Here is a 12,068-nt window from a genome sequence, read left to right on the forward strand (position 1 = left end):
TGCAGGTGTTTTTCATAAAAAAAAATCATAGTTTTATGAAAAGGTTATATGACGGGTTGGGGCAAATATAAAACATATCTTTTACCCGTATTCAAAAGAAGAAATGTTGTTATAAAACATGTCAAACAAATAAGAGGGGTGTTATTTTTGGAACTTAAGTAAAAAATACTTGAAAAGTGCCTATTTTTTCTAGAAAATCATCAACAGTTTTTGAACGGAATGACCTAGACACATTCTCCGCGCACGAAAATGCGCGTTTTTGGAAGTTCTAAAAGTGGTTCATAGACTATATTGACGAGAAATTTGAATCAAAAAATATAAAGCGATAAAACGATTTGTTCTAGCGTCACCATAACTATGGGAAAATGCTCCAAATTTGGTCAAAACAGTTTGAACGCTTTAACATTTTTGTTTCAAATGCCTCGTCAAAGTTGTCTAAGAACCCTTTTTTGAGCTAAAAACGGGCATTTTTGTGCGCGGAGAATGTTGTTGATACGTCATTCCGTTCAAAAGATAACGATGATCTAAAAAAATAGGCACTTTCCAAGTAGTTTTTTTACTTGAGTTACAAAAATAACACCACTCTATTTTTTTTTATATTTTAACAACAACATTTCTTCTTTTGAATGCGTGCAAAAGATATTTTTGTGTTTGCCTTTGATTTTTATGAAAAACACCTGCAACTAATGAACCAAAAGAGATACCGACCATCTCAGCGCACGAAACGACGCGCCTTCAAATGCTCTATAAGTGTTTCTTGGACGACTTTGATGAAAAATTGAAACTGAAAAAGTTAATGCCACAAAACCGGTTCTTCTTGAACCACCCTAAGGCCGTTACAAATATTTATTTCACTTTTTGTCCCACCACTCTTTGGCTAGTCGAGGGGGGGATATAAATAATAAAGCATTTAATCCGAAAAATATTAAAAACTCATCGGATTTGTTAAAGAATTTCCACCAAAGCCTGGTGTTTTGATAATTATTTTTTTATCTGCCCCCTCAAAATGCAAAATCCAGCTACATAAAAACAATCTTTGGCAAACTTGCTAAAAATTTTTTTTTTTTTTATCTGTATTAACGAGATTTTTAACCGTAGGCTAGTTCATCTCGGGACCCACGCTTTACTTCCCTTCCGAAGGAAAAACCCACATTTTGTGAGTATGTCGGGAGTGGGATTCGATCCCAGGTCCTCAGCGTGATAGTCAAGTGTTCTAACCATCACACCAGGTTCGCTCCATTGCTAAAAATTGATACATCTACAACATTCCTGAAGAATCATCTTCTTCTTCTTTATGCCCAGGGAGTCGACAAAATTTTCCCGACTGGAACGATAATCGAACCCGCCGTCTCCGGATTGGCGATCAATAGCCCTAACAACTAGGCTAACTGGAGACCCCTTTCCCGAGGAATGTATATAGTTATTCTTGTAAATAAAAAAGTTTGGTTTTCAACTTCTTTGAAAATGGTGATCCATCCCTAATTTTCATGAACATTGAAAAGAGGGATTTTTTATTACGGACAACTTTGTCGAAGACCATAATCGTCTAAGAAGTCATTTGAAGGCTCTGAATGCATCTTTCCTTGTAAATCTGGTTCGTGGAAAGTTGTGCAGTGTAACAGCCTGTTACTAACAGGTTCCATATTAATGCAATGTTCAAATAGCTTCAATACTAATCATGTTGAACATGGGCGGAATAGTCAACTGTAGCTCACAAAATTCATGAAACTATGCTGTTGATAAGGCTATTACATGATTTGGTACCGCCTCTTAGCATACCGCACATCAAATGAACTGATATTATCTTTAAATTAAATTGAACTGATTCTACATTGCATTGGGACATATAATTTAGCAAACCATCGAAACAGCATAAAGCAAACCAATAGCATCGTAAAATCCGTCTTAGCCGTCTAATGGGAAAGGGCGTTTTGCAATTACAGAAAAATAATCAACCCCCAGTGCTGATTATTGGCTTCACCAAATCAATACATAATTCCATAATTATGCCATAAAGTGGCCACGGTTGGATGGGCTGTGATTGGAACAGTTTGCCCACCACAAAGTAGAGAAACCCGTCCGCCGTCGTCGTCCCAGGTAGCTTATCGTCCTTGGGATCGTAAATTCCTGCATCGCCGATCGGATCCCATCTCGGCAGCTGCAACAACGGGTAGCCAGAGCATTTAATTTTAATCGTCTTTAATTAGTACTTACGAGGATACGCGTAGGAAACGACCAGCTCGCCGGAAATCTTATTGAATGCCAGCGCCGTGATAAGGCAGTCCACGTTACGGCGGCGATGAAACGAGAGCACCTGCTTGCTGGCCACGTGATACACGGCGATCGTGACGGGCTCCGTATCAGCTAATAAAGTTAAAGCCATTTAGCACGATCGCGTTCCACCGCTGCTGATTTGAACTTTTAGCTCACAATTAATCTTACCGATAATGATCTCCTCTTCGCGCCACGGGTGCCAGTCGAAGACCGAGGCTACGCCCTCGTTGCTGACCCAGGCCGTCAATGGACGCAGCTCGCCGTTGGCGTTCCAGCTCCAGATGTACAACCGCCCGGACTCATCCGTCGAGGCCAAATATTTGGACGTCGCCGAGAACTTGACCATGACAATCCTGTAATAGTGTACCGGCCCAACCACGCCCGGCATGATCTCGAAATCGCGGGCACGTATTATCATTATCTGGCCGTTTCCCAGACCGCATGCGATGTACCGGCCGCTCGAGTGCCACGCCAAACAGCTGATATCTGTATCAAGATGGGGGAAAACCTTCATCTGCGAAACGTTGGCCTTGACGTTCGGGCGAAGGCAATTCAGCAGGCGGAGAACCGGCCTCGACATGGTGAACGTGGCCATCGCCAACGCATCCCCTGCCGGGTTGAACGCAATCCCCGTCGTATATAGGGCACAGTAGGCGCACGTCACTTCGGTGTTCGGGGTCCAGATCACCAGCTTCTTGCTGAAGATAGCCGCTATCTGCCCTTTGGCCGACCAGTCGATAATGTTCGTGTACTCCACCTGTGAGCAGTTTGACGCGTGTGTGGAAAATTAAAAAGAAAATTGGTTAGTGACTATCGTTTGTAATAGAACGAGTGTGCGGAGGCTAGTGTATTTTTCATTGAAATCATCCGGGAAATTTGTGGTGAGCAGGAAACTCTTAAGCATTATCTTTAGGAATCCCTGGAAGAATTTCTGAAAAAACTTTACAAAAAATTCTGGAAGAATTCAGAATTTAGGAATTGACATTAACATTACGATTTTCAGCACTATTTTTTTGCAGAAATTTTGGAAGCAATCCGTGAAAGATCCTTTCTGCAATTCTGAGATGCTTAGAGATACTTCACAAGGAGTTTTTAGACAAATTTCTAATGGAAATATTTTATAAATACCTGGAGATTTTTTTTAAAGGTGTCTCTGAAGGATTTGCTTATGGAATTTTCGGAACAATTTCTGAATGGAACTTAAGAGGAATGTCCAAAGAAATTTATGAAAGATTAAATACAAGAATCTCTGGAAGAGTTTTTGAAGGAATGCCAGGAAGATTTTATGTTCAAGCTCCATGGAAGATTTTTTTAGCTTTTGGAAAAAAAAGCTTTTGTAGAGGAATTCTGTGGAAAACCATGTCAGATTTTCAGGAAGATTTCTTTTTGAAATTTCTGGATGAATCCCAATCTCTGAAGATTATTTCCGAATGATTCATTGTATGATTATTCAAAAGAATCTATGAGAAATCCGTGAAGAAATTTCCAAAGGAATCCTTGGAGAAATTTTTCAAAATGCTCTACAAATCTGTACAAGAATTACAGAAAGAATTACTGAAGGTTTTTATAAAAAGATTCATGAACATTTACTGAATAAATGACTAGATGATTTTTGAAAGATTATCTGGAAAAATTTCTGAAAGTATTCTGGGAAGCTATTCTAAAGCAATCCATACATTTCTAAACGAATTCTTTGTGAAATTTCAAAACAAATTCTAACTAAAACTCACGAAGGAATTCCATAAGGAATTACCAAATCAATCCCAGAAGGAAATGATCGAATAAGGTATTTAAATTGGGAAGCATTGAAAAAAAAAAATCCGTGAAGGAAGTCATCGAAGAATCCTTGGAGAATTTTTTGAATAAATTCAAAGAGGAGTTTCTATAGGAATATCCGAAGGATTTTTTAACCTTCGAGTGATTGTGCTATTGTATTTTGTACATCACGTTGAGGTACAAGGTTAAAGGAATCCCTGAAGCAATGCTTGAATGAATATCTAGACAAAGTTCTGAAGGAATCCTTCATTGAATTTGTGAAGCAACCCTTGAGAGATTACCTGAAATAAACCTTTGAGAAATTTCTATTATAGAATTTGTAAAGGAATACAGTAAGTAATTTAAAAGCAATTACTGAGGAAAATTTCAGATTGATTTACTGGAACGTATTTTGAAAGAATCATTAAAAGAATTGCTTTTGTAAGTACAGTCAGCTCTGACAAGTTTTTCCAATAAAGCCGATATACGGCGCCATTCACCGTGTGCCTTCGAATATTTTTCCATTATTTCCATATTATGATTGAATGATATGACAATTTCCCTTCAATTTCACCAATACAACACTAATGTATTGTTACCATGTCAAAACGCTCATTAAAAACATTTAAAAGTATCATTTTGACACTAAAGTGTGTTTACATGACCCGGGTTTCTGCTCGTTCACTGCATTCATAGTGAAAAAAACGAAAACTGCGCTAAGGTGATTTAAGCGATAAACTAAATGTAGTAACGTTTTTATTCCACTAAGAAGCAATTGAATTCACATATCAGGTATGTATTTTGCATTACCGAAGTAAGTTTAACAAGAAAGTACGATTACTCGTACTTTTTAATTGAAACAAAAAGGCACGGTAAATGGGTACCCTAAAAATCAATGGTCTCCATTCACCGTGCCCCATGTTGTCCCATATATCTAGAAAAAATCGAAAATTTGAACATTCGTTTTTCTAATACAATCTTGCAAGTTATTACTTGAAATGAATTTAAACGAAGAAAATTCCCTTGGCTGGGTTGTTTTGATCATTTTTAAACAAAGTAGAATAAAATTTCTCATACACGGTGAATGGGTCCCTACTACCACGGTGAATGGTGACCTATCACGGAATTAGGTGTACTATATCATCAAATTTTGTGAAATATTTTCTACTTCTGTGGATATTGCTTCAATTTTAACCTATAATGAAGGCAATTAAAAGCGGCACCAACAATGTTTATAAGACTGGTGTAAAATGACAGCCCTTATTTGCCCCGAATCCTCTTAGATCCACGGTGAATGGTGCCTTGACTATGAAAAACAATAATATTTTTTCGTTCTCTTCTTAACCCTTATCCGCCCAACAGAAAAAAAAAATATCATATGGCTGCCATTTCGGCAATTATCAACCGATTTCTTTCATTTTTGGACCATTGCATCGTTTTGATGCATGGTTTTAGGAAACCTTCTGGTCATTTTTGAATGTTCCAGATATCCGGAGTTATTCCGGTGGGTCACTGGGTCACATCCGGTAAAAATGACCCCAACTTCCTTTCACCACTAAATTTCTTACACTAACTGCTGAAATTCCAGTTTCATTTCAACCAAATTTTCATAATCTAGACCACAGTGATATTTTCAGATGCAAGTTAGGCGATGTAACCTGTCACAGACATGATCCCTGTTTGGAATCTTCTCCGGGGTCCTCAGGGAACCGATCCAAGTGCGGTCAAATATGATTTTTCGTTCAAGTTCAGCAATATGGGTATCAAACTTTAACGTTTTTCAATACCAGTTATAAAATGAACACTAAAACTTGTTTTCTGGCCATTGGTCACCGGGAGGACCAATCCAGAGATCCCACGCGGAACAAGATATCGGCCATTTTGAAAATAGTTTGCGCCCCACACTGGGCAGAACGCTTGTGCTCTGGATATCCATCCTAGAGGTTTCGTATCTTCAGAGAAATGTCTTGTAACAGTTCACACTTAAATTAAATCGCCGACCTCAGCAAACGGATTGCCGAGAATCCAACAGCCGAGAATCCGGTAATGATTTTCACTGAATCTCGGTAAAAGTTTTACCGAGATGTCGTTAAAACTTTGCCGAGATCTCGGTAATCCAACTTTTTACCGAGATATCGGCAAAGTTCACCGAGACTCGGTAATGATTTACCGAAATCTCGGTAAAAATTTTACCGAGAATCAGTAAATATTTTACCGAGATATCAGCTGTTGGATTCTCGGTAAACCGTTTACCGAGATCAATTTCTGAATTTAAGTGTGTTCTTACTAAAATTTGGTATCATAAAACTTGACCTAGATAAGTTGCAAATGATCTAGATCAGTTCTAACTTCCATAGAAACGTCATAGAAGAAAATTTTCTTTTGCATAGATTTCTATCTGATGTTTTTGACATTTCTTCTGAAGACACTTAAATTGTTAAATGTAAACAAAAGAAACGGTGGGCCACTCTATGAAAAATGTAAAAAACAAGTTTGATCATGATGATGAACCTGGACTTGTTAGGGGAATATCTGTAAAAAAATCTGTAAAGAAAATCGTGTTGTGTACAGTTCCTTTGAATTCCACAAAGAATTTGCATCCTTCGACGGATACGTATTTTGACCTCAACTGCTAGGTCGTCTTCAGTGCCTTGTAGTCGAGTCAAGTGCAAGACACTAAAGACGACCTTACAGTTGAGGTCGAAATATGTATCCGTCAAAGGATGCAAATTCTTAGTGGAATTCAAAGGAACAGTACTTAACACGATTTTCTTATTACTTAAGTTTGGTCAATTTTTCGTGAAAAAAATATTCTAAAAGAATGTTATTACTATACGTTTGCAAACTTAGATCAAACAATTTTATTATAATGATATAAATCTAAGATAACGTTAATGCAATGATCAATTTTTATTTTTAAAATGACAAGAAAGAAGGTTATTTACAGTTTATTTAGCTCGACCAAACATTCGCTGAAAACTTCACTATCGTACAGATGTGGACAATAGAGAATAGAAAAGTTTCTCGTGAAACATTTAGTTGATTTCGGTGAAGCAGGAAAAGAGTTACGCAAGTTTGAATGTGGCACAATAATAACCGGCTTACCCTGCTTTTATAACTTATAACAAACTTCTAAATATTTAAATTCCGTTTAAAAAACAGTAAACAGGTTATAGGTACAGCCGTTCAAAAATCACGTACCGTAAAACGGGGTATCTTTGATAATGCGGGTAACTTTGATAGTGCGACAGGCATTGTATAGTTTATCTTATAACTATGCTTCCTTCAATCAGTTAAGAAAAGGCAAACGAAGATCAATTCTATGCATATGAAAGTTCATCTTAGACGTATTTTCATTAAAATCTAGTTTAAATACAACTTTTTGGACAAAAAATAAAAATTGTTAATATTTTTGTCATTTGTCAACCCCTTCAAACAATCTGCTATACGACTTCGTTACAACTATTTTTTCAATGAATGGACTCTTATTCTCCTTAGAATCATCATAGTAGATTCCAAATCTAGTCTTGAATCTCTTAACGAAGTGTGTTTTTACGAAATGGAAGCAGTTTTGTAAATTGTGACATAAATCTCCATACATTGATAAACGCCTAAAAGTATGCAATGCCCTTGTTATATCCTGTAGTAAATCAGTGTTGTTCAAAATTTGTCAATAAAACTTTAAAAAACAACCCAAAAAAAATAGAGAACTCACTATGAATAGCATGTAATCATATGTTGATGTACCGTTATACATATATTTTTACAAAGATAATGGTTTTTGAGAGCTAAATTCACTGTGTTTTTCATTCAGGACTCCACAAACACATTTTTATATGTAGAATTTAGAAAAATCAATGTTTCAATATAAAAACTCTATATGATATATTCCACTAGGTTTCTTTCATCATGTTCATACTCCTAAGATTTCAATCTGTGATTATTTTTCATGATTTGATGTATTTTTCAGGGCATTATCAAAGTTACCCCAAAATCAAAATGTGATTCTCGCTCATATGAAAAACTATAACCCAAAATATTTCAGATTATCGAATCTTTCAATTGCAATTGATGACTGATACCCCAGTACTTGTTTTAAAAATATAAAACTCGGGGAAATACTATTACATGGAAAAATATTAAGAAAATTCGCAGAAAAACTATCAAAGTTACCCCATTTTACGGTAGATTTTTAGTCTGTCTGTTCAAAATCACGTAGATTTTTAGTCTAGTCTGGTCAAAGTCTTTATTTCATAGAAATCCACCCATCCATGTGGATTGGCATCTAAGCCGAAATAGAAATGGTTTGTGACAAAAAGGAGTGTTCATGGAGCAAGTTTGGGTTCAGTTTAGTTTTCTATTTCGCAGAATCATTACCTGTTCTGTGCCTTAGTTGGTTAAAGCACCGGTCTAGCGAATACGGAGTCGTAGGTTCAAATCCCAAGCGAATGCGCTATTTTTTACAAATTTGTCTCTCAATATGTCAATTGGCTTTTTAAACGGTGTTGAGATAATTCCATATTCGGAATCTACACGCCAAACTGAGCCGAAATCCAAATTTTCATGAATTTTGGTGCCCGGGAACCTATTTTAAAATCGATTTGAAGTTTGTATGGGAGCGATTTGTCGAATCACCCCTCGTCGCATTTTCTACTCGGTGGAGCTGTCAAGCAGTTGCCCAGCTGTCAAAAGGTGATTTTGAAGAATCTCTTTGAAATTGATTTTAGGCACCAAAATAAAGTTCTAAAAATCTGTAAAAAAAACATATTGGCTCAGAAAAAGACGCTCTATCGTATGAAATCGAAAAAAAAAACTATAAATTTTTCAAAATTTAAAGACCCAATTAGAAACATTCTGTGCCTTTCTAATAACAAGTTTTTCTGTATCGTGAGGTATGTAACCTTTATCAAGAAACAACAAATTTATTATTTTTTTGACTACACTATTGCACATATTCACACCGAAAATAACGAAACATTCAAATTATTTTGTAATGCAATAATGAAAAAAAATGTATTATTAACTAAAGATGACACGGGAGTTTGTGCCGACACTAGACATGACAAATCTTTCAATATTTGTTGGCTATATAAATACATGAAAACCAGTTTTATGAATCATATCAAATAGTAATATTAATATGGAACGAACTGACCCTTAAATATCTATTCTTGTCTCCGGTGATGATGTGCTCCATACCGGAGCGGATAGAAGCGGTTCTTATCATTCATATAGGAAGAAAATGTATATTTTATTGAAACAAGATTCTATGATTTCACGTTGACACTTGCAGTGATGAACTGTACAATGTGTATTTGTTAAATTTACGGAGATGGCTATCAAAGAGTGTTGTAGTAAGATATGGTCGGCGTTAAGTCAGAGGCGACCAAGTAACAAAATTGATGAAAATGATATTTTTAAGGCATTTAATTGAGAATTACATTATCTACATGGCACTTCTACCTGATTTGCTTAATGTTAAAATTAAAAAAAAAGTATAATGAAATTTCATTTTGATTGTTCTGCGAAAATCCATTATAGTGTGCAGTCAGAGTGGACCAAATGCTTGATGTCATGAGAATAGAAAAAACTATATTTTGGCTGAAATCCAAAAATGAAAATAACTCATCATCGAAATGAAATATTTTTTTCCGAATCGGACAACTCCTCAACGTATTTTCTAATGATTATAAAGTATTCAAAGTAACACGTGAAAATCCATATTATTCTGCTAATCATGGTTGAAGCATATTGCGGCATTTTACGTGCAGACAGAGTGGACCATATGTCTCTTAGAAAAACAAGTTGAAATTACCTATTATTCGCTATCCTATCTATATCAAAATATGTTTGTTTATAAGCTGTTAAGCATCCTATTGGAATGTACCATTACCGGGTTTCTGAAGAAGTTTATTTTACCAGCTATTTCATAGAATTTTACTTAGCTCACTCTGACTGAACGAATATTTCAAAAACACCAGTCATCTGAATAAAATGTTATAAACTGTGTAACTACAATAATTAAAAAAAAAATCTATGGAAGAACTATGGAAATACGTTCAAAATTTGTTAGCCGTAACATGCTCTAGTCAAAAGTTCTTAAATTGGATGACAAAAAAATTGACAAGAAATATGTGGGAAACGAAAAAAAGCCCTTCAAACCGGTGCAAACGGGGAAAACGAATCCCACTTGCCTGGGTACTCTTCCTCTGCCAATGACCATTTTGCATGTGTATATCGTGTGGCAGGCACGAAGATACTCTATGCCCAAGGAAGTCAAGGAAATTTCCTTTACGAAAAGGTCCTGGACCTGGGAATCGAACCCGTCACCCTCAACATGGTCATGCTGAATACCCGTGCGTTTACCGCCTCGGCTATATGGGCCCTCCATCGTCACCCTTATATAGTTCACAAAATACAAGTCAGATTTTGTTTTATCAACGCCTTACATATCTATCCCGTTGCATGAATCCAAACTGTACCGCGGTACCGCCGTTAACCAACGCATCTTACCTTGATCCGGGGCAGATCGTGCACCGACTCGATGAAAGCCAGCGGCTTGGACCGCGGCCGACAGCCCCAGTCCAGTTTGTGATCGTTCTTGTACATGGGTTCCTGCTGCATCAGCAGCGGCTCTCTAATCTCCAGCCGTTTGCATATTTCCTGATTGGTTGCGTCACGAAAGTTAAGAATCTTATCCATCCGTGGGCTGAGATCGAACATCTGGTTGAATACCGTGGCGAACGAGTGGGACTTCCAGTAGCCCTTCCGTTCCTTCTGAAAGCAAAACGCCAAACCGCGTGCATCATTAGAAGAGGGACTTGTTATGTGGCTGCGGCGATCCCGGAGGTCATGCCATTACCATACGCATCACGTCGGTGCCTCTATCGGCTTTGCATTCCGCCTTGAAACGGCTCGAACTGGTTTGGGCATATCGGCGCGGAATGAAGCGATCGCCGTACCGATTCGGAACATAGTCCACCGGTTTCAGAACCTGCAAGGGAGGGAAGAAGAGGGTAAACAATAAGAAAACCGAACGGGGAAATCTGTCGATGAATCAGTACGTCTTTGGTACGACTGTTTCTCTTATTTAGCTGGAGCCAGCTTCATTGCATTGCACTGTGGATCGAATATTTTAATTTGGCTCTGAAATCCTAAAGTTACAAAAATAGATCTAAGATATACTTTTTCTGTACTCCTTTAAAAACAACCGGCCGAATAGATTTTATGGAACGAATTTCTAGGAGACTCTTTGGAAGTTTTCTCAGAGAAATTCTTTCACAATGCCCTGGCAAAGATTTAAGAGAATTTGTTGAATCTCTAGATATTAGTTATCAAGAGATTTAGAAAAAATCCTCTGAAATATCACAAAACTTGGAGAAGCTTCCAGAAGGAATTTTGAATAGTATATAGTAAAAGGCTATCGAGAAATTGGTACATGATTTCCTGAATCAAAGACAATTGACTGGAGGTGTTGCAGGAGGATTCTCCGGACGAATAACAGGTGTAGGGTTTCCTCGAACTACTAGGGAGGATTTAATGGGGAGTCTTCATCTCTGTAAGACTTTCACAAAGAATGTCTGGAGGGTTTCCCGGAGGAATTCTTGGAGGGTTTTCTGGAGGAATCCATGTGAGGTTTCCGGAAGAGTTCTCTAGGACCATGTCTGGATGCTTTACTGGAGGAATTCCTGAAAGGATTCATGGAAGAATCTTTGGAAGAATTTGTGGATTCGTGGAGGAATTCCTTAGAATGATTCCTGGAGGAATCTCTGGAAGGATTTCTGCAGGAGTCCCTGGAAGGATTCCTATCCCTGGAAGGACTCCTGGAGGAATCCCTGGAGGAATCCCTGGAAGGACTCCTGGAGGAATCCCTGGAAGGACTCCTGGAGGAATCCCTGGAAGGACTCCTGGAGGAATCCCTGGAAGGACTCCTGGAGGAATCCCTGGAAGGACTCCTGGAGGAATCCCTGGAAGGACTCCTGGAGGAATCCCTGGAAGGACTCCTGGAGGAATCCCTGGAAGGACTCCTGGAGGAATCC

General features: G+C 37.7%; 1 protein-coding gene across 3 annotated transcripts in view; it reads right to left on the bottom strand.

Moving 5' to 3' along the window:
* The window catches only part of LOC109408340 (protein cortex), a 218,900-nt gene that overhangs the window by 17,275 nt on the left and 189,557 nt on the right, over window positions 1-12,068 (bottom strand). Inside the window, exons 2-6 of one of the 3 annotated variants that reach the window (XM_029875480.2) lie at window positions 10,892-11,023; window positions 10,543-10,806; window positions 2,443-3,031; window positions 2,215-2,364; window positions 1,864-2,158 (exon numbers count right to left, since the gene is read on the bottom strand). In XM_029875480.2, the coding sequence (XP_029731340.1) occupies window positions 2,103-2,158; window positions 2,215-2,364; window positions 2,443-3,031; window positions 10,543-10,806; window positions 10,892-11,023 (1,191 nt within the window). In that variant the 3' untranslated portion in view covers window positions 1,864-2,102. Of the gene's footprint in view, window positions 1-1,863; window positions 2,159-2,214; window positions 2,365-2,442; window positions 3,032-10,542; window positions 10,807-10,891; window positions 11,024-12,068 lie in introns of those variants that run through there. The other 2 variants (XM_029875479.2, XM_029875478.2) reach the window with 2 other exon arrangements.

The sequence above is a fragment of the Aedes albopictus genome, chromosome 3 (assembly GCF_035046485.1).
Source record: "Aedes albopictus strain Foshan chromosome 3, AalbF5, whole genome shotgun sequence".
NCBI lineage: Eukaryota > Metazoa > Arthropoda > Insecta > Diptera > Culicidae > Aedes > Aedes albopictus.